The sequence below is a fragment of the Mobula birostris genome, chromosome 13 (genome assembly GCF_030028105.1).
Source record: "Mobula birostris isolate sMobBir1 chromosome 13, sMobBir1.hap1, whole genome shotgun sequence".
Classification (NCBI taxonomy): Eukaryota; Metazoa; Chordata; class Chondrichthyes; order Myliobatiformes; family Myliobatidae; genus Mobula; species Mobula birostris.
In genome coordinates this window covers 70,938,132-70,964,043 of record NC_092382.1, presented here as the reverse complement: position 1 = coordinate 70,964,043, position 25,912 = coordinate 70,938,132, and the positions used below count along the sequence as shown (strand labels likewise).

The window sequence follows — 25,912 nt, the reverse complement described above, 5'->3', positions numbered from 1 at the left end:
TTCTAAGTTTAAATACTTCATATTTGACCAATTTAAACAACATGATTTCTGCAACATATCTGCAACCAATCTACACTGCACTGTTTCCATTAGTAGTCTTCTACACTCTTCACGATATCATCAATCTTTGCAAACTCCAATCAACATTTTATTTCGGGTATTTTATAAACAAAAATAAATCTGGATATGGCAAATCGCAGTGCACAGTGCTGCAGAACAGCACTTGTCAAAGAACTGCAGCCAGACTAAATCTCAATAACATCTGTCTTCTATGGGGAAGACAATTATAATTCCAAAAGGCCAATTCACCACAGTTCACAAGCATGTTAATTTTCTGCAGGATTGTCAAACGCCCAACTTGAAGTTTGGATGACGCTAATTGCCGTGCATAAAGCCTCCCTGCTTACTGCTTGCGCACCTCAAACATTCTCTCTTCTCCAACTCGCATTGAGCAGCAGATGCAAAGGCCTAAATGTATGTACCACAACTATCAATGACAATTGTAAGTCGGTATTTCTAAGACTACCGAATTGTCACCCACTTTGTTAAAATCGGCTCATAATAATAATAAATATAATAATAAGGTAAATCATATCTCTTACCTAAAGATAGTAGTAGTAGTAGCAGCACCTGAAGTAGTCCTTCAAAATATCATCCTATTAATTGTTTACAAACTATATATAAAATTGTAACATCATGTGATTAATTGGGAAATACAGCTTACTTAAATAAACTCAATATACTTGTTGAAGAGATGAAACGATGGCGTAAGCGCATGAAAGGACGTAAAGAGCATCTAGTAATGATCGATTCTGTAACCTATATCAATCCCTATAGAAAAGCAGAACTCTTTCATGTTGTTATATTGTTATCTTGACCACCATAAAGCATTTATTTCTGACCCACATTCATGGTTAAAAGAAGTTATATTATTATAGAATACATACATATAAGCTACACCCACTTCTTATGAACTTCCTACAACATCTGATGAAAAAGTGACGTACTCTAAACACACTATCTATTAACAACAAAAAATACAGCATTATCAAAATAAACAGAGAGAATTCTCAGGGTGATTCTCTAAGCCCACTATGGTCTTTCGCAGCTTGAATCCCACTCTCCAATTTACTGAATCGCATCAGTAAAATACATATATAATCCGTTACCAGTAAAGCTAACTCAAACAATGGAACTATTTTAGAAAGGTATCAACATCAACTTTGGACTAGATAAATGCAGAATATTCAATAGATTCTGAGGCGCCATTAAGGAGGCCACACATGCGAGCAGCTCGGTGGAGGTGATCAAATATTCCGGCTATAGACTGCTACAGTTGCAATATACAGCTAATGTTATGGACAACATAGGAAGTAAAATTGTTTTAAGGTGACTAAAAAATCTATCACTACTGAAAGCCCCAAAATTTCGGATAGCAGTCTCCAATCATAGAAAATAGATGCCATGCTGGATTTAATGTCTGGTTAAGGCTTCAAACTTCCACTACCGACTATTCTGCTGGCAAAACTTCAGTCTCTGATAAAGGAAATCGAAGATCTGAGCAAGATTGCTGTACCAGAGGGACATTCGGGTACGTTGTTGTTGTTGTTTTGGTTACACGGAGACTTGGATTTCCGGCTTGGAATCATCGGTACATTTTGTTGGCTTCACATTCGTCTCAATGAGCCGAACTGCTGAGTATTCAAAAGCAGAGGAGGAGCAGTGCACTTCATTATTAAGTCCCCGTGGTGAACAAACGTGGTGGTTTTATCTCACTCATGCTCACCCGATCTGGAACAGCAAGCGATCAAGCGTCGTCCATATTATCTGTCAGGGTGTTTTCAGCCATCATCTTGGTAGCAGTGTATATCCCACCTCTGGCCCGTGTCAAACTGGCTCTAAATGAGCTGATTTACGTAATCAGCAGGAAGGAAACAGCATACCCTGATGCTTTTCCTATCATTTTGGAGGATTTTAACCAGGCCAACTTCAAAAAGTCTCCAAACAATTATCACCAGCATGTGACCTGTGGAAACAGAGGAGCAAAGACACTGGAACACAGTTATACTACCATCAAGAGCAGTTACTGTGCCATCCTACGCCCACACTTTGGAAAGTCAGAACACCCGGCTGCACTTCTACTCACTGAGTACAGGCAGAGACTGAAGACCACAGCACCAGTAGAGACGGCCAAGTAGATATGGACAAGGGAGGCACAGGAGCGTTTGCTGGACTGTTTTGAGTCGGCGGGCTGGAATCGATTCAGAGATTTATCATTGACTCTATATGAGTACTCCTCAATTGTCACTAACTTCATTAAAACCTGTTTGGTTGTGTGTGTGTGTCTATCAGCACATACTGCAATTGCCCGAATCAAAAAGTATGGATCATACACGAATGAAAAGCCGGAGATAAACCAGGAGATTCGGAGTCTGCTGAGGACTAGATCTGTTGCATTCAGGATTTGCGAATCAGTAGGAGCCAGCTACGACTTACGATTGGCTATCTAAAGAGCAAAATAATAATTATGATTGACGCTGGAGGTGGAAGCGGATGCACGTCAACTCTGGCAGGTTTGCGGTCCATTACTTCCCCCAAAGCAACAGCTAACAACATGAACAACAGTGATGCTTCACTCCCAGACGAGCTCAACGATCTTCATGCATGCTTTGAAAGGGAAAATAGAACTATAGCTACGATAATTTCCTGTAGCATCAGCGACCCTATTATCTGTCTCGGAGGCTGACGTCAGAAAGTCGATCAAGAGGGTGAACCCTCACAAGCTGGCAGGCCAATCACCACAATAGGTCTACAGCTGATGTGATTTAATTGTCTCCTCTTGCTGCCCTGGGTCCCCTGATAATGCTAATACTTTTGTCAAACTGCTGTTTAAAACAATCATTCCTACAGGTGCATTCAAAAGCTCTAAAACATGAACTTCAGTATCTCCCACTGCAACTGGATGAACAACCTCCTCACTGGAAGACCACAGTCTGTGTGGATTGGAAAAAAAAGTCTGCACTTCGCTGTCAGTCAAAACTGGAGCACTTCAAAGACGTCTGCTTAGCCCACTGCACTTCTCCCTCTCCGAGCCTAAAGCGGTGTGGGTAGGCGAACCTCAAATATCATCTCTAAACTATTACTGGCAGAATTTGAGATAGTGACGATGATGCGTACAGGAAAGAAAGATATGAGCAGTGTCACAGCAGCAACCTTGAACATAACGTCAGTAAGGTCAAATAATTCTTTGTGGACTTCAGAAAGGATAAGACGAAGGAATACGCAATTGTCCTTCTAGATAAATCGAAAGTAGAAAGTCTGAACAACTTTAAGTTCCTGTGAGTCAGCTTCTGTGGGGATCTATCCTGGGCCCAGCATATCTAAATCTTACAAAGAAGGCATGACTGTGGCGGTTTTTCATTGGGAATTGGTGAGTTCTGGGGTGTCACCAAAGACACTAGAACATTTTTCTAAATGTACTGTGGAGAACATTCTAACTTGCTGCATCACCATCTGGTATTGGGAACTTGAGGGTGTGACTGCACAGGAACAAAATTGTTAACACAGACAGCTCCATCATGGGGATACACCTCCCCAGCATCCAGAACATCTTCAAGGAGCGATGCAAAAATCCATATCCACCAGAAAGTGTTCCCATCACTGAGGACATACCCTATTCTCAATGGTACCATCAGGGAGAAGGTACAGGATCTTGAAGGCACACATTACACGATTCAAGAACAGATTCCTATCCTGTGCCATCAGATTTCTGAAAGGGCATTGAGCCGATCAACACAGCCTCGCTTCTTTTATTTCTCTTTTTGCACTGCATATTAATTTAACTTTATATATTCTTACCATAATTTTACCATAGTTTTACTGTTATGTATTGCAATTTACAGCTGCTTCAGAACAATAAGTTTCACGAAGGAAACCCTTTCTGATGGAACCCTGACAAATGATTATCAGCTCATAACTCTGCTGCACCAGAGATCCCAACACACTAGACCGCTGTTAGACTACGATAAGGAAAGCCCATCGTTCCTCCCGAGACCACATTTTAGCAAGTCGGCTCACTTGGTTGTACACCTGCTACCTGCAAAACTCTAGAGATCAAGACAACTCAAGAGGCGGTCGGTGATGGGAGAGAAACGGTTACAGGATTGTCTTGAGTCAGTGAACATGGCCATTTTCAGGAGCTCATCTGATTACATGAACAACTACATTAGGGCCGTTAGGTAGACTTTATTGAAACAGTTACGGATGAATGTGCCCCCACGAAATTGTTCAGGGATTCCCCCAATCAGAAGCCCTGAATGAAAAATGAGATCCGAAATCCGCTTGAAGCCAGATCAGAGGCATTCAAGCCTAGAGATCAAAAATGCCACAAAGGTACAGGTATGATCTCCGGAATGCCATTTCTCGTGCGCAGTCAAGATTCCTGACTAGACTGGAATGAAAGAGCTTTGCTCGACATCTGTGGAAGGGTTTCAATGGCATAACCCACCTAGAAAGTTAAATCTTGCAACATAGTGGTCAGCAGAGCTTCGTTTTGAAGCCTTTCATGTTCGCCTTAATCACCAAAACAGTGAAAAACCATCGCGCACACCAATGTCTACTGAAGGTCCTTTGGTCTCGATATCTGAAGATGACGTGCGGGCTGCCTTCAAGAGAGTGAATCCAAGTAAAGCATCCGGTACGGACGGAATACTTTGTTGAGTGCTGAAGACCTGTACTGACCAACTGGCTGGTGTATTCACCAATATCTTCAACCTCTGGCTGCAGAAGTGTATTGTACCCCCCTGCTTCAAGCACGCTGATGCCGAAGAACATGGTAGCTTGTCCAAATGACTACTGTCGAGTGGTGCTTACATCCACAGTGATGATGTGCTTTGAAAGACTGATGTTGAAGTATATCAGCTCCTAGCTAAGTGGTGACTTGCATACGCTTTAATTCACCTGTCGAAGCAACAGGTCTACAGCAGATACCTTCTCGTTTGTTCTTCACACAACCCTGGAATATTTGGTCAGAAAGAAATGCATACATCAGAATGTTCTTTATCGATTACAACTCGGCATTTAACACTATCATCTCCCCTAAACCTCTCAGTAAGCTCCAAGACCTGGGCCTCAATACCCCCTTATGTAACTGGATCCTGGACTTCCTCACTTGTAGACTCCAGTCAATGCTGATTAGCAAACACATCTCCACCACAATCTCTATCAGCACAGGAGCACTGCAGAGAAGTGTACTTAGCTCCCTGCTCTATTCGCATTGCTCCTATGTCTCTGTGTTCTGGGCTGTATCAAAGATGAATCACCATACTGGTGGGAGATTGAAAATTTGGCTGAGTTATTTTTTAATAACAACTATCTCTCAATAATACCGATAATATCTGTCAATAATACCAAGGAATTGATTGCAGACCCCATCAGAGGGAACCGGAGTCCTATGAGGCAGTAATCGCCTGTGGCTCAGAGGTGGAGACAGTCAGTAACTTTAAATTCCTGGGTGTCTCTACCTCAGAGGACCTGTCCTGGACACATCATATAAATATATTTCCAAAGAAAGCGCAACTGTGCGTGCGCTTCTTCAGGAGTATATGGAGATTCAGCATGTCATCGAATACCTTGGCAAACTTCTATCTTTCTTTTTCAATCTTTTTATTAGTTTCATAATAAACATACCATAATATTGATACAAAGTTATTGGGAATACATTGTTGCGGTTAACATAGTTAAATAGCCCAGTTGACACATGAGTGTTAAATCTCCCATCGTACAGGATACAGATGAGCAACATAAAACAAAAAAAAGTCTTAAAAAAAATCATGAAAAAAACCTAAATAAATAAATAAATAATATATCCCCCCCAAAAAAACTAACCTAAACAGTGTTAAACAACTAAACTAAGAAAAAAAAGACGGGGCTGTTATGAAACATCATTAAAAAAAAAGTAACCATTAGTGTCGTCGACTCCGTTCCTCTCAACATATATTACAAAAAAATGTCAAATTACATCATATGAAACTGTCGAATAAATGGCCTCCAAGTTTTTTTTCAAATTTAATAGAGGGATCATAAACAACACTTCTAATTTTTTTTCCAAATTTAAACACAACATAGTTTGAGAGAACCAATGAAATGTGGTGGGAGGATTAATCTCTTTCCAGTTCAGCAAAATGGATCTTTGAGCCATTAATGTAAGAAATGCAATCATCCGACGAGCTGAAGAGGTTAAATTACTTGATTCTATTATTGGTAACCCAAAAATGACAGTAATAGGGTGAGGTTGTAAATCAATATTCAGAACAGTTGAGATAGTATCAAAATTATCTTTCAATATTTTTTCAACAAAGGACATGACCAAAACTTATGAGTTAGAGAAGCTATCTCGGAGTGACATCCATTGCATGTAGGATTTATATGAGAATAATAACGAGATAATTTATCCTTAGACATATGAGCCCTACTACTACTTTAAACTGTATCAATGCATGTTTAGCACATATAGAGAATGAATTAACTGATTGAAGAATTTTTTTCCCATTTTTCAAACTTCCATCGATGAGTGATTGAAACTGTATTGACTGGCTGCATTACGGTAATCTGTTCTTACCGTAATTTACAGTATTATTATTATGTACTACAAAATGCCGCTACTGCAGACCAAATACACTCTGTCTGACAGAACCCCTGCCCAATTATCCCCTGTGTGATTGAATGAAATATATCTCGAAATGGGTTAAATTGTGGGCAATGTGAAATTTTATGCTCCTTCAGCAGTAAAGCCAGAGAAATTAATTCAAGTATTAGAAATGTTTTCATAAGGTATAGACATGAACATTAAACATAAACAAAGGTTCAAAAGAGCTTGTGCAACAGAAAACAGAGCAGGATGATAACCCGTGGATGAATGTGAAATATATGGGTACATGAGTTATGAACAAGCACAAAAAATATATCAGAGGTGATGAAGGGAAAACATTCGAGAGAATACAACAAAAGCAATATATATTCTCGCCATACCCATATCAGATTAGATTAGTTTATGAGGACACACAGTCCTCTTTTACTGTCATTTAGTAATGCATGCATTAAGAAATGATAGAATATTTCCTCTGGTGAGATATCACAAAAACCCAGGAGAGACCAAGACTGAAAAATTAACAAAACGACATAATTATAACATATAGTTACAACAGTGCAACAATACCATAACTTGATGAAGAATAGTCCATGGCACAGTAAAAAAAAAAGTTCAAAGTTTCTCGGAAGTCCCACATCTCACACAGACAGGAGAAGGAAGAAAACTCTCCCTGCCATGCCCGACCACAGCCCAACTCTGAGTCGTCCAAAAACTTGGAGCTCTGAACAGCCCTCCGACACCGAGTACCGAGCACCATCTCTATCCGAACGCTTCAACCTCAGCCTCAGAAGTTTATTAACTTATACTTCTGGCATAAAAGCTTGTTTGGAAACTGATAAGGAAATTTACAAAGAAAAAAATAAGAACTGAAATGACAAACTATAAAATACTATGTACACTTGAACGCACTTAGATTAACACTCCCAAGGACAGAAAGAGAAAGTGGAATAACAGACATAAAACTTACACAAGTGCCAGATAAAACTTCTGAGGATATAATTTCATCAGCGAAAACAGGATTCGGCACTCCATACAAGTGTATGCAATTCTGATATTAACACAATAAACATAGCAGATATAAATCTATGAGTAAAAAAGATCAGAAATGCGCTGAACGAGAAGACAAAATTGAAGTACTCTGGAACACCAACAGGGTATACATTGTCCCAATAGTAATATCTTCCACTGGCATCATGCCAAAGTGACTGCACAGTACGATTCAAGAATTAGGCCTATAAAACAATATTTATGCACGTCACAAAAAAAAAGTCCGGAAGTTCCGAGCAATTGAGAAATGAGTATTCATGTCCATGTTTGTACCTCAGGGTGAAGCAGCTAGAGCTGAGAAAAAATAAAAATAATACTATTTTATTTCTGGCGCACATTTCATACAGACGATATTGTTCAAACTACATCTCATTTGGATAGACTGCAAACTAGAAAATGAAAGACAAAACCATGTTAGCTTTAAGCAAGATTCAATTAAAAAGATTCTGAGCTGTCGTTTTAAAGCGACAATTGAGTCTGTATTGCTTATACAGTACTTTCAAACCTCTTAGGTGTGTGTGTGTACCTTCGCATAAGACTCGTGTACTGTACTGTAACTTTAGGTTTTGAATTTTACCGTTTCAGGGCGTTGATCAGAAAAAAGCGGACCTGCTATTTATATTTTGGATTTATACTATATTGTCAACGCTGTTTCCCTGAACTTTTCTGCTCTGTGTTTCCTTGTACAATCTCAATGTATTGATGTAATGGAGTGATCGATATGGATAGCAGACAAAAATTATTTTCATTGTACCTTGGTACATGTGACAATAATAAATAAATTTACCGACTTACTGTCAATAATATAATACCCCACAACCCCTTTGCTCGACTAATCAGTATCAGTTGCCAAGACTTTACCACTCTCTCCCACAAACACACATCACTGAGACGTGTGTGGACTCTCCTGGTCATGACAATACCCTTTCATCTTTCCATCCTTCCTCCATCCCTGCAACTAAATTCTACCAATTATCTGACTTGTCCTTCCCATGTGTTATCGATAGAAACCTCCGTAAATCTCTCCACAGATGCTGCCCTTTTTGACTACTTCATACATATTCTGCTCCTGTTTTCATGCACTGAGCTGTGGACATCTGTGAATCCCAACTGTGCAGCTTTGCCAAAATACACGGAGTCTTGCTCTCAATCTTTCCACACCAGATCAAAAATAACATAAATCTATTAATGATGCAAGCAGTGCTTACAAAATGGTGACATGTTGTTGAAAAGGGAAACGTCCACAGCAGTGCAGGCGGGATTGCAATGGGATATCAGGGGGATGTTCACCTTCACAACGAATTAGTAGAAGACTATGAGGAATCGATATTTGCTGGGACATCCATCGCAGTTGTTTCAGGTGTCCCTGAAAATGTTATTTTCTGACCTAATATCCGTGGAAACATTGAATTAATTCATGTAATCTCAAACACAGAATGTTGAAATGCAGTTAGAAAGTTCTTTGCCAGAGTAGCCATTTAACATTTTGACTATGTCCTCTGTTCCCATGGAAGATGTTCAACAGAAACACAAAGAGACTCTGCGGGTGCAGACTGAAACATTCAGAGTGAACGCGATCCTGACGAGGGAGAAGATTTTCCAGCTGGTTGATCAATACGCTGAGCTCACGGTCATTTCCAGTGTTCGAGATCGGAGACTGGTAGACAATGAACTGCTGGCAAGAGGTAGAGATCAGGAGGAGTGGAGGGGGAAACATGTCCACAGAGAGATGGAAAAGATCCGGACTGATCAGTTATTCCAAAGCAGCTTTTCCCGGAGTAAATCCATATCTGGGTGTTCAACAGCGGTGGCCGGAGTTGCAGGAATCGGGAAAACAACAATGGTACAAAAGCTTGTCTATGACTGGGCCACAGGGAAAATATACCACAAATTCCAATTTGTCTTCAGTTTCAAATTCCGGGATTTAAACTCAATTAACTGCAGAATAAACCTGAGGGAATTGATTCTGCATCAGTATCCTTACTTTGGAAAGATCCTGAGAGAGGTCTTGAAAAATCCAAAGGGACTGCTGTTTATATTCGATGGTTTGGATGAATTCAAACACAGGATCGACTTCACTGACAGTCGAAGATACACTGAACCTCAGCACCAGTGCCCAGATCCCGAGTGGCGATGTGAAGTGTCTGACATTGTGTACAGTTTAATCCAGCACAAGCTGCTCCCAGGGTGTTCAGTGCTGGTGACCACCCGACCCACTGCGTTAGATTTATTGGAAAAGGCAGAGATCGGTATCTGGGCTGAAATCAAGGGATTTGTTGGTGAGGAAAGAAACAGATATTTCATGCGGCATTTTGAAGATCAGACGGTGGCAGCAGCTGTTTTCAAACACGTGGAGGAGAACGAGATCCTGTACACCATGAGCTACAGCCCCTCCTGCTGCGGTATCCTCGCTCTAGCACTGGGGCCCTTCTTCACAGAACGAGACATGGATCCGCACCAAGCTCCCAAGACCATTACCCAGCTGTATTGCTACTATATTTACAACATTCTGAAAAAGTACAGTGGTGAGATTGAAAACGCCCGTGATGTGTTGCTTAGAGTCGGTCAGTTGGCATTCACAGGAGTGTCCAGGAGGAAGACTGTGTTTATAGATGAAGATTTGATAACTAACAATCTGCTGCCTTCCCAATTCCTCTCTGGACTTCTAATGGAGCTTTTTGAGAGACAGGATTCTGCCGGGAGCGTGGTGTACACATTCCAACACATCGGCATCCAAGAGTTTATAGCTGCACTCGCAAAATTCCTGAATCCGTATCCCGGGGATATTCTGAAATTCCTCACGAAAGCCCACAACTCAACATATGGGCGATTTGAGGTGTTTCTTCGTTTTGCTGCTGGTCTCTCCGCCCCAATGACAGCTCACAGCCTGGTGGAGTTTCTGGGTCCATTTTCTCAGCAAACAACCAGCCGGGTGATTGACTGGGTGAAGGAAGAGGTTAAAAGCCAGAGTGGAAACACAGAGAGTGAAGCTGGTAAAAGGAGCCTCCTGACAACATTGCACTACCTGTTTGAGTCTCAGAATCGTAGACTGACTCAATCCACACTGAGATCTGTGCAAAAGTTTTCATTCAGTGAAATGCGTCTGACCCCGATTGACTGTGCAGTCCTGTCTCATCTCATTGGTATGTGTGGTGCAATAAAATACCTCGACCTCACTCGCTGCCAAATTCAGAGTGATGGAATTCAGCGTCTGGGACCTGGGCTGCACAAATGCAGGAAGTTGAGGTAACTTAATTTATGAGTCATTCTGAACAGTGTAACTGTTCCATTGTGTTGATTCAATGTAAAGGAATATGGGTAAAACTATAGTAAAACAAATTGTGAAGAATTGTGACAAATGGCCCAGGATCGTTCAGTAATTCTCCCGATGAGTGGGTTCTGTGGTTTCTTGTGATTGGTTGTTGGAGAATTCATCTGATCAGCGAAAAACGGCCGTTGGTTTCATGGTAGTAAATCACAGGAATAGTCATGTTTCTCGCTGCCTGTGACACATCAATTGACAACGTTCCTTCTCACTGTTACTCACACCCAGACCCACACTGACTGCAACAGCTTGTTCGGAGCTTCTTGCCTTCATTGTGAAGGGGAGCAAGATACTTCCCCAGTGAGAAAGAGAGATATACCTCTGTGAGAGAGACCTCTATCTTCCCCATCAGAACTGCCTGTAAGAAACACTCTTCCCCATCGACCTTCCTTCTGGGGGATCTCTCTTTACCATCCCACCTTCTATCGGGTCTCTCTTTCCCTTCCCCATCCTAGTGTGGGGTCTTGTTTACTCATCCCACTTCCTTCTGTGGGAGCTCTCCTCCCTATCGTCCTCCTCCTGTTAGGCCATTCTTCCCAGTCTTCCTATCTCGGATTGGATCTCCCTTCCCATCCCTAATGCTCCTGTAATGATCACTATTCATGGTCCATCTTCCTACTGTGTGGATCTATCTTCCCAATCCTCCTCCCTCTTGTGAGGTGCCTCTTCCCCATTTTCTTCCTCGTAAAAGAAGTCTGTTTCATAACCCCCTTCCTCCTGTTAGACTTTTTATTATCCCCCTCGCTCCGGTTAGATCTCTCTTCCTCACCCCCTTCTTTCTGTGGGATCTCTCTTCCCCATCCCCTTATGCATCATCCTCTTCTCCATGCTGCCTTCTTCTAGCGATCTGTCATACCCATCAACATTCTCCTGTCGAATTACATCGCCATGATTATGTGGGATCCCTCTTCCCCATCCCCCTTTTTCTGTGGGATCTCCCCACCTAACTTCTTGTGTGAGCTCTCTTCCCCATCTACCTTCCTTCTGTGGAATCTCACTTCTCCATCCATCTTCCTCCTGTTGGACCTCTGTTTCCAATCCCTCTTCCTCCTGTGTGATCTCTCAACCCAATCCCTATTCCTTTGGGATCTCTCTTTCCCATCCCCTTCCTCCTGTGCGACCTCTCATCCCCACTGCTCCTTTCCTCCTGTGGGGTCTCTTATCCCCATTCCCCTTGCACCTGCCGGATCTCTTTCTCATGCCCTCTTCCTCATGTGCAATCTCTGTTCCCATTCCTCCTTCTCCTTGGAAACCCCCTTTCCTATCCTGTTTTGTCCCGTGGGTTCTCTGTTCCACATCCATCGTTCTGCTGTCGGATCTCTCTGCCCCATTCTCCTTCATCATGTTGGATCTTCATCCCCATCACTTCCCTCCTGTGTGGATCTCCCTTCTTATTTAGTATCTTCTGTTAGGGTTCTCTTTCTCCATTACCCATGCACATTGTCTCACCTTTCACCCCTGATCCTCTGACCCTCTCAGTTGAGGGGAATAGGGAAGAGAATTCCCACAGGGTGAAGGGGAAATGCGGTAGACAGATCTGATATTGGGAATTGGGGTATTTACAGGTTTACACATATTAATGATCTGGAGATGGTCAGTCAGGAACACTGACGGTGAGGGAATTGACCAGTGATTTTCTGAGGGGTTTGGTGTTTCCTGAAGTGGCCGAGTGTTGAAATCCTCTTACACCCACGTTTCAATCACTTACTTCATCGACTTCTCTGATCATATTAGACTTGGGGAGAATACTCTGGGAGATCCAGGAGTGAAACTGCTGTCTGCAGCTCTGACCAACCGGGTGTGTAAAATACAGAAGTTGTGGTGAGTACCAAACTGTGGGAGATCGTGTTTCCAGTCATCATGTGTCAGTCACTGAACATGAATGTGATCAGTAATTATGTTACTGACAAACAATAGGTACTTTTGCCGTCTCTTGTCTTTCTGTGTCCTTCACCATCATTCTGTCTCATCTCCAGGCTGTACAATGTCGGTCTCAGAGATTCCGGTGCCGAAGAACTCGTCTCCGCTCTCAGTACAATCCAATCACTGAATGCACTGAACTTGAGCTTCAACTGGCTCACAGACCAATCTGTCCCCGCTCTCCGCCGTCTCGTACTGAACCTCCTGAGACTGGTGTGGATAGGGTGAGTGTTTCTGTTAATGCTCAATGTGATACAATATCAGCAAAGCCGTGTGGTTTCTTCCGATATTTTTCTGTGACTGTTGCTGAAGAATTAACCCAGTTCCCCATTACTGACACTCTTGTGTAATCTGTTTATTCCCTCTTTATTCTTCAATCTGTTTCAGGCTTTGGAGAAATCAGTTCAGTGAGACCGGGAAGAAGGAACTGATGTCTCTGCAGGATTCCAGACCCGGACTGGCAGTGATGCTGTGAAAACTGAACGTGTCAACATCACCGCTCGCGGAATGGGGACGTTTTGGCTGATCTCATACTCCCCCAGCCATTTAACAGCCATCCATTTATTTAATGACGACCCTCCAGACTTAACTCATTAGATGCCGTCTCTTGGTTTCTTTGGAAGGGGGTGGGGCCTGTGGTTGTTGGATAATTACACAAACGGGAAGAGCCCAGGTAGGAGCTCAGCCTGGTCCACCAGTGTGCCGGGCTGGAAATATCCTGCAGAGAATTAGTTTGCTCACTTTGCTAAAGACAGTATATTCTGTAGTCTTTTACACTGAGAGGCCGAGAGATAATGTTGCAGCTATCTGAGACCCTGGTCAGACCCCACTTGGAGTACTGTGCTCAGTTCTGGTCGCCTCACTACAGGAAGGATGGGGAAGCCATAGAAAGGATGCAGAGGAGATTTACAAGGATGTTACCTGGATTGGGGAGCATGCCTTATGAGAATAGGTTGAGTGAACTCGACCTTTTCTCCTTGGAGCGATGGAGGATGAGAGGTGACCTGATAGAGGTGTATAAGATGATGAGGGGCATTGATCGTGTGGATAGTCAGAGGCTTTTTTTTTCCCAGGGCTGAAATGGTTGCCACAAGGAGACACAAGTTTAAGGTGCTGGGGAGTAGGTACAGAGGAGATGTCAGGGGTAAGTTTTTTACACAGAGAGTGGTGAGTGCTTGGAATGGGCTGCAGGCAACTGTGGTGGAGGCGGATACGATAGGGCCTTTTAAGAGACTTTTAGATAGGGACATGGAGCTTAGTAAAATAGAGGTCTATAAGTAAGCCTAGTAATTTCTAAGGTAGGGACATGTTCCGCACAACTCTGTGGTCTGAATTGTGCTGTAGATTTTCTGTGCTTCTATGCTTCTACGTTCATTTACAATGATGATAAATTGACAAAAGCCTCGGTGACCCTGGATCTGCAGTGTCCTCGGAGACTGCACTCAAGTGAGATTTTGTGGCCATCATTTCCCTGATGCAGAGTGATGGTGGTCGTTATCGCCTCTCAGTTAATTGTATGTGCCTGTGAGTGAATCGGGAGCAGATTATTTATTTTCGCACGTTAGCAGGTCACATGTTGTTGAGTTTACATTTGTCATGATGAAATCAATAAACTGCTGTAACATCCTTTCTTCACTTTGAATCTGAATCCTATTGGAGGAGAAACAGTGATCTGAAGTTACTGCTGACCCGCTCACCCTAATACAACAGTGGTCCAGAGATCCTTACACTGGCGTGGCAGCGTTTCACTCCAAACTGAGGGTGATCAGTCAAAACTCGTCCCCCTCTTAACCCACACTCTCTCGTGCCTCTTCCTCACTCAGTCTCCTCGATCAACCAACACCTCCTCCCCATTCTGTCCTTACCCAAATCCTCGCATTCCCCTCACTCTCACCCCACCTCTGCTCCCTCCCACACGTCACCCCCTCCCTCCTCATTCTGGCATCCGCGCACTCTTCTCGCTCACCGCTCCGGGTTTGCCACATTCTACCATACAAATGGACCCTTGCACTCCTTGCCCTCACCTCCAGCTCTCTCATGGCTTCACCGAGCGCCGTATTGACCCCGCTACGCTCGCAGTCTCCTTGTACCTGTCCCTGACATCTAACCTCCATGCACATTCTCTGACTTCTGTCCTCCCGCCCCCCCCACTACTCGCTTCCAGACCCTAAACCCTTCCCGATCCTTTATTCATCCTGCTCCACAGATCTCGCAATGGTTTTCAATCTTTTCCCATTCCCCCAGCACCACCACCCAGTTCGCTTCTCTTCTCCTTTGTAATTGCAATTACACTCACTTCGTCGCATGGCACTCTAGACCTTCTGACATTCCGCTGTATTTTTCCGCAGTGGAAACAGATGGAAATTGCATTTAAGATCATCCAATATTTCTCTGACTCCCTCCCCCTCCACCGATAATCCAACCTCCCCAGCATCATTTTCCCGCGGTACAATACCCACTCCCGCCTCTCTTTACACTTTTTAAAATCAGAAAATAGGGTCTTTTATATTACTCGCTAGCTTACCTTCATATTTGATCATTCCTCTCCGAATCATTTTTTTAATTGTCTTTCGTTGGTGTTTAAAACTTCCCATTCCTCTAACTTCCCATTAAGTTTTGCCCTGTCTTTTGTTTTTGTACTTTCCTGGACCTCCCTTGTCTGTCCTAGTTGCCTAATGCTTCCTTTTGAATAAGACTACATCTTTGTGATATATCTAAGCATCACCCTCTGAATTGCTCCGGGGAACTCTAGCTATTGCTGTTCCACCGTTATTACGACTTGTGTCTTTTCCCAGTTAACTTCGGGACTTCATCTATCATGCCTCTGTAATTCTTATTGTTCAACAGCACCGATACATTTTAATTTATTATGTCTCTCCCAAAATAAAGGCTGCATTCTTCCATAGTTTGATCACTTCCTCCTCTTCATCGTCATTATGTGCCGCGTCGTATCACGTGGGCTATCGTGGTCTTTGGCCATTATTCTTCTTGGCATTTTTTACTTCTGCAGAAGTGCTTTGCCATTGCATTCTTCTGGGAATTATCTCTACCTGACTGGCGACCCTACCCATCATCAATACTCTTCAGAGATCATCAGCCTGTTGTTAATGGTTGCATATCCAGGACTTTTAATATGCATCAGCTGCCCACATGACAATCCACATACCGTTCCAATGGCTTCATGTAACGCTGAGTAGCGGCGGGGGAGATCAACAGGCGCCACGACTAGCCCGATGATGACCTGCCAGTTAACGGAAGGAAGGTGGAATTTTTGGTGGTGGTTACGGCGCTCCTTCCTTCCACTATTCTACGCACAGATTGTAACTCTCCATCTTAAATCTATCCATGTGCCCATCTGAGAGTTCCTTAAATATGCCTAATGCATCTGTCTAAGCTAATACCCTCGGCATGCATTACTCACTATAATTATTTAACCTGCCTCTGATATTTCCCATAAACTTTCCTCCAATTACCGTACAAGTGTGCCTATCTTAACATGTCTTAACAGTCCATAATGCATTTCCCTCTGCCACCAGCCTGGGCAGTGCATTCCAGACACCCACTACTCTGGAAAAAATGCCCCTCACACCTCACACAACTTGAATACGTATGCAATGCTAATTGATAATTTTATCCTGGGGAAAAAAGATACTCTCTGTCTACTCTGTGTCGCTTATAATTGTATACACATCTGTCGTGTCTCCTATCAGCCTCCACGGCTGTGGAGAAAGTAACACAAGTTTCTCCAACCATTCGCTATAGCACATGCCCTCGGATACAGACAAATTTCTGGTAAATCTCATCTGCACTCTCTCCAAAGCATCGCCGTCCTTCCTATGGTGGGATAACTCCCATTCTGCTTGTATACTAACTGCCCCTTTGCAGTCATATCACTCATTTCCAATCACCACTGCCAAATGAGTTTTAAACACTCCCTGACTGTTCTAGCAAATCTGCAAACAAGGATATTAGTCTGTCTCCAGTTCCGGTGCAGCCGGTCCTATTGCAGAGGCCAAAAGAGGTGGGAGCTATCCCACTGAGCAAGAAAGCTGAACCCTTACCTTTTGCACCAGTTCCTCAGCCAAACGTTCAATTTGCCAGATCATCCTATTCTTGGCCTTATCAGCGCGTGGCATTTGCGGGAATCAAAAGATGATTACACTGGTCATGTTTTTGTCTATCCACATAGTTTGCAAATTTCTCTTTTTAGGACCCCTTGCCCTTCTGCACCTATGTCACTGACGCCAATATGTACCAAGCGTTTTGGCTGCTCACCATTTCTCCTTTAGAATGCTATATACCCGTCCGAGATATACCTGATCCTGGGACCTGGCAGGTAACATACTGTCCTAGTGTATTTATCACGCCCACCGAATCTCGTGCCTACTCCTCTTACTACGGAATCCCATAAAAATACTGCAGTCATCTGCTCTCCACGCCCCAGATCCCTCCCTTGTGAGCCACCAGCTAGACTCAGTTGCTGTGGCTTCCCCCTGTAGTTCTCTCCAAACACCAACAATATAACGTGGTATACTGATTATTGAGAGGAACAACCACTGGGTTACTCTGCACCAGCTCCCCAATTGTTTTCCATATCCTGACATTCAGCCAGGTACCTGACTCCTGCAACTTAGGTGTAACTACCTCCCTGCAGCTCTGATCGATCACATCCTCAGTTGTACGTATGTGCCGAAGACCATCGAGCTGCAGTTCCAGTTTCTTAACACGTTGTCTGAAGAGATGCACCTGGTACAAGTGTGGTTATCAGGGAAGATGGAGGTCTCCCGGAATTCCCACATCTCTGCCAAAGAACACAGCACAGCCCCTGGGCCATTCTGACTGTCCTTACTATGTACGAACAGATGAAAAAAAGAGAGGAAACTTACCGGATATTAAACTCGCCCAAGATAATTTTCGCCGAAGTACAAAGAATGAAAACGTTCCCACTCTCACCACTCACACAATGGCCGCTTCGCTTGTCCCTACTTCATTTTCATTTGAGCTTTCTAATGAATCGCGATTCAATTGAGCTGGTGGACAATGCCGGAAGTCCGAGAATGCTCCTTTTTGAATCTCACTTACAGACCGGTAAGCTACGTCGTCTGACAGTGCGGATTCGATTGGGTCACTGGAATACCAACAACAGCTCACAATATTCCATGTGTGGTTTGCTCAATGTCTTATAAATCTTCGGCATTATATCATTGCTTCAATATTCTGGTGCTCTTGAAATGAATGTTAATATTGCATTTGTCTTCCTTGCCACAGATAAACCTGCAGGTTACACGTTACAGAATCCTGCACAAAGACTCCCTAGTCCTTTTTCACCACTGATTATTGAATTTTTTCCCCGTTTAGAAAGTAGTCTATGCCTTTATTCGTTCTACCAAAATTCATGGCCATATATTCCACGATACAGTATTCCATCTGCCACAGTTTTTACCCGTTTTCCCAGTCTTCTAAGTCCTTCTGCAGTCGTCCTGCTCTGTCGACACCACCCGCCTCTCCACCTATTTTTGTATCACATGGAAACTTTGCCACAAAACAATCAAATCCGTGTGACAGAAAACGTGGTTCCAATACCGACACCCTTGCGGAACACCACTAGTTCCCGACAGCCAAACAGAAAGATCCAGTTTTATGCACAATCTATGCATCCTGATATTCAGCCATTCTTCTATTCATGCCTCCAACCTGGGCATGAACGACGCTTCAGTTCTTAGCCTCCTCTATATCTGGGATAAGTCACACTCAGAGTGGAGTATCAACATATTATATTCCGTCGGCGTAGCCGCCAACCTGATGGCATGAACTTCTACTCATCGTACCATTATCACTGCCCCTTCCAATTTCCCTCTCTCCTCTTATCTCCTTACCTGGCCAAGAGCTGCCATCTACTGTGCATCACCCTTCCCTTTCGCCTATGTTCCCTCCTATCAAATTTCCACTTATCGAACCCTTATCACTTTCATCAGTCGAGTTCCCAGCTCTTTACTTCACCTCTCCCCATCTCCTGGTATCACCTATCACTTACTACCTTGAACATCCCCGCCACCACCTGCTTCCGCTGAATTTCCAGCTTTTTTGTTCCAGTTCCAATGAAGGGCCTTGGCCCAAAACGTCAACTGTTTACCATTTTCCACATATGCTGCTTGGCATGCTGAGCTCCTCCAGCATAGCATGTGCCTTACTTTTATTTCCAGCATCTGCGGAATTTCTCTTGTTTGTGATTCTATCCCTGCTGCCATCTTTCCTGTAATACCATTACTTCTTATCTGACCGTCCCAAGGTATGTACTGCCTGCTATTTCTTCAAAGAATTACAACAGATCTGCCAGGCAAGATTTCTACTTAAGGGCACAATGTATTTGTATATTTCGCCTATTTCATCATGCGCCTCCAAGTATCGTTAAACTCCATTCTGAAGAATGTACTCCATCATTTTTGAACCGCTGAAGTCAGGCTAACTGGCGTATAATTTCCTGTTTTCGTCTCCCTGAGGATTGAAGTGCCGATTGCAATTTTCCAGTCCTCAGTAACCATTCCAGAATCTACTGATTCATAATGGATCACTGCCAATGCTTCCATAGTCTCTTCAGCTACCTCTTTCAGAGCCCTGGGGTGTAGTCCAGGTGACATATCTCCCTTCAGACATTTCATCTTCCGAAGTACATTCTAAATTGAACCATTGAACCATTATTAATAGCAACTAATTCAATCCTGTCCGCTGACATTTTTTAATATCTCACACCATGATGGTGTCTGCCACGGTTAAAAGTGACTCAGAATACTTATAAAAATCGTCCACCATTTCTTAATTCGCCATGTTGCCTCTCAATCGTCACCCTTTTGCTCTTTCTATAGCTGCAAATATACTTTGGTATCCAAAGACACTTGACGAGAGGAAAGGAGGTAAGGATAGAGAGGAGCGTTCAGCAAGCAGGGGGAGGGAGAAGGTGGCGTCCCGGAGGCAGGGGTATGGAGGAGAGAGGGAGAGAGAGAGAGACAGAGAGAGAGAGATAAATATAAATATAAGGCGGAGCGGCCATGTAACAGAGGACTTTGGAGAGCAAGGAAGCTCCAGAAATGGCAGAATGAGCATACCCCTTGAATATTTACCATCTCTGTCACGTCTGGGACACGCGGGTGGAGAAGCGGTAACAGAGGAATGAGTCATATCACGAAAACGAGGAGTGAGTGAGGGGGACACAGACGTGCAGAGGTGTACAGGTGGATCGCAGAAACTTAGCGGATAACAATCTCATTTGACTTTGAGCGTTGAGAAGTATCAATGGATGGAATCGAAGATAATTATTTTGTTACAAGGGACCACATACATTCCCAACCTCTCAGACCACACTTCTAACGGGACGCCATACACTTGCATTCACTTTCACTTGACTCCTAGCGAAACCCCACCCTTTACCATCCATTCCCACCATGCACACTCACAGCGGCACCACACCCCTTCCCATGCACTCCCCCTATCCGCACGCTCATTGACTCTCACCGCCCGCATACACAAAGTGATCCCACACCATCCCACTCACTCTCACGGTCTAGATACGCATTTCGAACCCACTCCTTCCCATTCACTCTCACCGTCTGCATTCACATGGGGCACCAACCCTTTCCATTCGGTCCAACGGTCCAGGCTCCCTGTGGCCCCAAACCCTTCCCATTCACTCCCATCCTCCGCAGTCCCAAAGGACCGGAACTCTTCCCGTTCACTTCAATGGTCTGCACTTTTAGAGTAACAAAGCCAACTTGATCTGCAGTACATCAAAAAACTACAGACCATAACCGAGCACTTGTGTATCTCACACAGGCTCTCCCACCCACATCCCCAACCCCTCAACCACTGCAAACCGTGAGCGGAACCATAAGACCATAAGACAAAGGAGCAGAAGTAGGCCATTCGGCCCATCGAGTCTGCTCCACCATTTTATATTGAGCTGATCCATTTTATCCTATTTAGTCCCACTGCCCCGCCTTCTCACCATAACCTTTGATGCCCTGGCTACTCAGATACCTATCAATCTCTGCCTTAAATACACCCAATGACTTGGCTTCCACTGCTGCCCGTGGCAACAAATTCCATAGATTCACCACCCGCTGACTAAAAAAATGTTTTCACATTTCTGTTCTGAATGGGCGCCCTTCAATCCTGAAGTCATGCCCTCTCGTACTAGACTCCCCCATCATGGGAAACAACTTTGCCACATCCACTCTGTCCATGCCTTTTAACATTTGAAATGTTTCTATGAGGTCTCCCCTCATTCTTCTAAACTCCAAGGAATACAGTCCAAGAGCGGACAAATGTTCCTCATATGTTAACCCTCTCATTCTTGGAATCATTCTAGTGAACCTTCTCTGTACCCTCTCCACCGTCAGCACATACTTTCTTAAATAAGGAGACAAAAACTGCCCACAGTACTCCAAGTGAGGTCTCACCAGCGCCTTATAGAGCCTCAACATCACATCCCTGCTCCTATACTCTATTCCTCTAGAAATGAATGCCAACATTGCATTTGCCTTCTTCACTACCGACTCAACCTGAAGGTTAACTTTAAGGGAATCCTCTACGAGGTCCCGTTGCATCTCAGAACTTTGAATTCTTTCCCCATTTAAATAATAGTCTACCCGTTTATTTTTTCTGCCAAAGTGCATAACCATACACTTTCCAACATTGTACTTCATTTGCCATTTCTCTGCCCATTCTTCCAATCTATCCAAGTCTTTCTGCAGACTCTCCGTTTCCTCAGCACTACCGGCCCCTCCACCTATCTTCGTATCGTCAGCAAACTTAGCCACAAAGCCATCTATTCCATAATCCAAATCGTTGATGTACAATGTAAAAAGAAGCGGCCCCAACACTGATCCCTGTGGAACACCACTGGTAACCGGTAGCCAACCAGAATAGGATCCCTTTATTCCCACTCTCTGTTTCCTGCCAATCAGCCAACGCTCTATCCACGTATGTAACTTTCCTGTAATTCCATGGGCTCTTATCTTGTTAAGCAGCCTCATGTGTGGCACCTTGTCAAAGGCCTTCTGAAAATCCAAATATACAACATCCACTGCATCTCCCTTGTCTAGCCTACTGGTAATTTCCTCAAAAAATTGTAATAGGTTTGTCAGGCAGGATTTTCCTTTAAGGAATCCATGCTGAGTTCTGCCTACAGAAACATAGAAAATAGGTGCAGGAGTAGGCCATTCGGCCCTTCGAGCCTGCACCGCCATTTATTATGATCATGGCTGATCATCCAACTCAGAACACCGCCCCAGCCTTCCCTCCATATCCCCTGACCACCATAGCCACAAGGGCCATATCTAACTCCCTCTTAAATATAGCCAATGAACTGGCTTCAACTGTTTCCTGTGGCAGAGAATTCCACAGATTCACCACTCTCTGTGTGAAGAAGTTTTTCCTAATCTCGGTCCTAAAAGGCTTCCCCTGTATCCTCAAACTGTGACCCCTTGTTCTGGACTTCCCCAACATCGGGAACAATCTTCCTGCATCTAGCCTGTCCAATCCCTGTAGGATTTTATACGTTTCAATCAGATCCCCCCTCAATCTTCTAAATTCCAACGAGTACAAGCCCAGTTCATCCAGTCTTTCTTCATATGAAAGTCCTGCCATCCAAGGAATCAATCTGGTGAACCTTCTCTGTACTCCCTCTATGGCAAGGATGTCTTTCCTCAGATTAGGGGACCAAAACTGCACACAATACTCCAGGTGTGGTCTCACCAAGGCCTTGTACAACTGCAGTAGTACCTCTCTGCTCCTGTACTCAAATCCTCTCGCTATAAATGCCAGCATACCATTCACCTTTTTCACCGCCTGCTGTACCTGCATGCCCACATTCAATGACTGGTGTATAATGACACCCAGGTCTCGTTGCACCTCCCCTTTTCCTAATCGGCCACCATTCAGATAATAATCTGTTTTCCTATTTTTGCCACCAAAGTGGATAACTTCACATTTATCCACATTAAATGGCATCTGCCATGAATTTGCCCACTCACCCAACCTATCCAAGTCACCCTGCATTCTCTTAGCATCCTCCTCACAGCTAACACTGCCACCCAGCTTCGTGTCATCCGCAAATTTGGAGATGCTGCATTTAATTCCCTCATCCAAGTCATTAATATATATTGTAAACAACTGGGGTCCCAGCACTGAGCCTTGCGGTACCCCACTAGTCACTGCCTGCCATTCTGAAAAGGTCCCGTTGATTCCCACTCTTTGCTTCCTGTCTGCTAACCAACTCTCCACCCACACCAATACCTTACCCCCAATACTGTGTGCTTTAAGTTTGCACACTAATCTCCTGTGTGGGACCTTGTCAAAAACCTTCTGAAAATCCAAATATACCACATCCACTGGTTCTCCCCTATCCACTCTACTAGTTACATCCTCAAAAAATTCTATGAGATTCGTCAGACATGATTTTCCTTTCACAAATCCATGCTCCTCACGCCTATCTTGTCATATGCCTCCAGGTTCTCTGTAACCTCATCCTTGACAATCGACTCCAACAACTTCCCAACCACCGACGTCAAGCTAACAGGTCTATAATTTCCCTTTTGCTTCCTTGCCCCCTTCTTAAATAGCGGAGTGACATTTGCAATCTTCCAGTCTTCCGGAACCATGCCAGAATCTATCGACTTTTGAAAGATCATCGCTAATGCCTCCGCAATCTCCACAGCTACTTCCTTCAGAACACGAGGGTGCATTCCATCTGGTCCAGGAGATTTATTGACCTTTAGCCTATTCAGCTTCCTGAGTACTTTCTCTGTCGTAATTGTGACTGTGCACACTTCTCTTCCCTGCCACCCTTGAGTGTCCGGTATCCTGCTGTCTTCCTCAGTGAAGACTGATGCAAAATACTTGTTCAGTTCCTCTGCCATCTCCTCATCTCCCATTACAATTTCTCCAGTATCATTTTCTATCGGTCCTATATCTACTCTCACCTGTCTTTTACTCTTTATATACTTGAAAAAGCTTTTAGTATCCTCTTTGATATTATTTGCTAGTTTCCTTTCATAGTTAATCTTTTCTCTCTTAATGGCCTTCTTGGTTTCCTTTTGTAAGGTTTTAAAAACTTCCCAATCCTCTGTCTTCCCACTAATTTTTGCTTCCTTGCATGCCCTCTCCTTTGCTTTAACTTTGGCTTTGACTTCTCTTGTCAACCAAGGTTGCATCCTTTTTCCACTCGAAAATTTCTTCTTTTTTGGAATATACTTGTCTTGCACATTCCTCATTTCTCACATAAACTCCAGCCACTGCTGCTCTGCCGTCTTTCCCGCCAGTGTCTCCTTCCAGTCAACTTTGGCCAGTTCCTCTCCCATGCCACTGTAATTTCCTTTACTCCACTGAAACACCGACACATCAGAATTCGGCTTCTCTTTTTCTAATTTCACAGTGAACTCAATCATGTTATGATCACTGCCTGCTAAGGGTTCCTTCACCTCAATCTCTCCAATCACCTCCGGTTCATTACACAATACCCAATCCAGTACAGCCGATCCCCGAGTGGGCTCAACAACAAGCTGTTCTAAAAAGCCATCTCGCAGACATTCTACAAATTCTCTCTTGAGATCCAGTGCCGACCTGATTTTCCCAATCCACTCGCATGTTAAAATCCCCCACAATTATCATAACACTGCCCTTCTGACAAGCCTTTTCTATTTCCAGTTGTAATTTGTAGTCCACATCCCTGCAGCTGTTTGGAGGCCTATAAATAACTGCCATCAGGGTCCTTTTACCCCTGCTATTCCTTAGCTCAACCTACAAAGATTCTGCACCTTCCGATCCTATATCACCTCTTTCTAATGATTTAATATCATTTCTTACCAATAAAGCCACACCTCCCCCTCTGCCTACCTTCCTATCCTTCCGATACACCGTGTATCCTTGGACGTTCAGCTCCCAGAGACATGCATCCTTTAGCCAAGTCTCAGTGATGGCCATAATATCATACCTGCCAATCTGGAGCTGTACAACAACATCATCCACCTTATTCCTTATGCTGCGTGCATTTAAGTACAACACCTTAAGACCAGTATTTGATACTTTTTGCTTTGATTTCACTGCAACTTTATTGCACTGCAACTCATCCCAATGGCTACACATATGCCCCATCACCTGCCTGTCTTTCCTGACATCTTTACTGCTCACTATCTTAGATTTATTTCTATTTTCCCCTTCCTCCGCTCTATCATTCCGATACTCCAGAACCAGACACTATCTTTTTGATGTTACGGTCTACAGCGTTGCTTCTCCAAGCCTCCCGTTTGGAGGACCGACTGGCTGTCACTCTCGATCAGCTGAGAGAGTGAAAGAGGCACAGAGAATGATAGAGGGGATGGTTCGAGTGCGCAGGCTTTCCTCCGACGGCAGCATGTCAAGGCCGTTCCTGGGGATAGCAAAAGGCCAGGCCGCACGGCAGGTCCGAATATACGCTGACTTTGTCTGGAATCAAAATAATTCTCAGAGTAGCAAAATGGCACAGACTGTCTAACACAACTTCAATAAACGGGAGCACCTTTCTGATAACGCTATGTAGCTGGGCATCAGGGCATTATTGGCGACGCGAGGAAAAAATGGCGTCGAATGTTCCAGTCAGGCATCCCTCCCGAATCTCTAAAAAAAATAATTTGCACACACCGAGGGAAGCAACATCACGCCATCCAGGTGCGCAACCACTGTCTGCAGCGACAGACATGAGAAAAAGTCTGCAGAGAGCGAGTCCCCGTCAACATAACGCCTTCCAAATGCGCAGCCACTGTACGGAGCAGTCGCAGACATGAGAAGGACCCTGTATAGACCCAGTACCCGTCTACAAAACGCCTTCATGGTAGACGCCTACTTATCAGCTGCAGCGGCAGACATGACAAGGAGTTTGCATGGAAGCAGTTCTTGTAAGGTTGCCGGACGTCAAAATCCCACGCAGGCAATGTATATCC

The 25,912-nt window shown here is 43.9% G+C and overlaps 1 protein-coding gene across 1 annotated transcript in view; it reads left to right on the top strand.

The window, feature by feature from the left end:
• LOC140207987 (uncharacterized) overlaps window positions 1-25,912 on the top strand; it is a 133,750-nt gene that overhangs the window by 63,768 nt on the left and 44,070 nt on the right. The window contains 6 exon segments of the mRNA XM_072276519.1: window positions 9,211-10,942; window positions 12,756-12,842; window positions 12,998-13,165; window positions 13,329-13,412; window positions 13,565-13,614; window positions 14,286-14,387. Coding sequence (XP_072132620.1) covers window positions 9,211-10,942; window positions 12,756-12,842; window positions 12,998-13,165; window positions 13,329-13,412; window positions 13,565-13,614; window positions 14,286-14,387 — 2,223 coding nt within the window.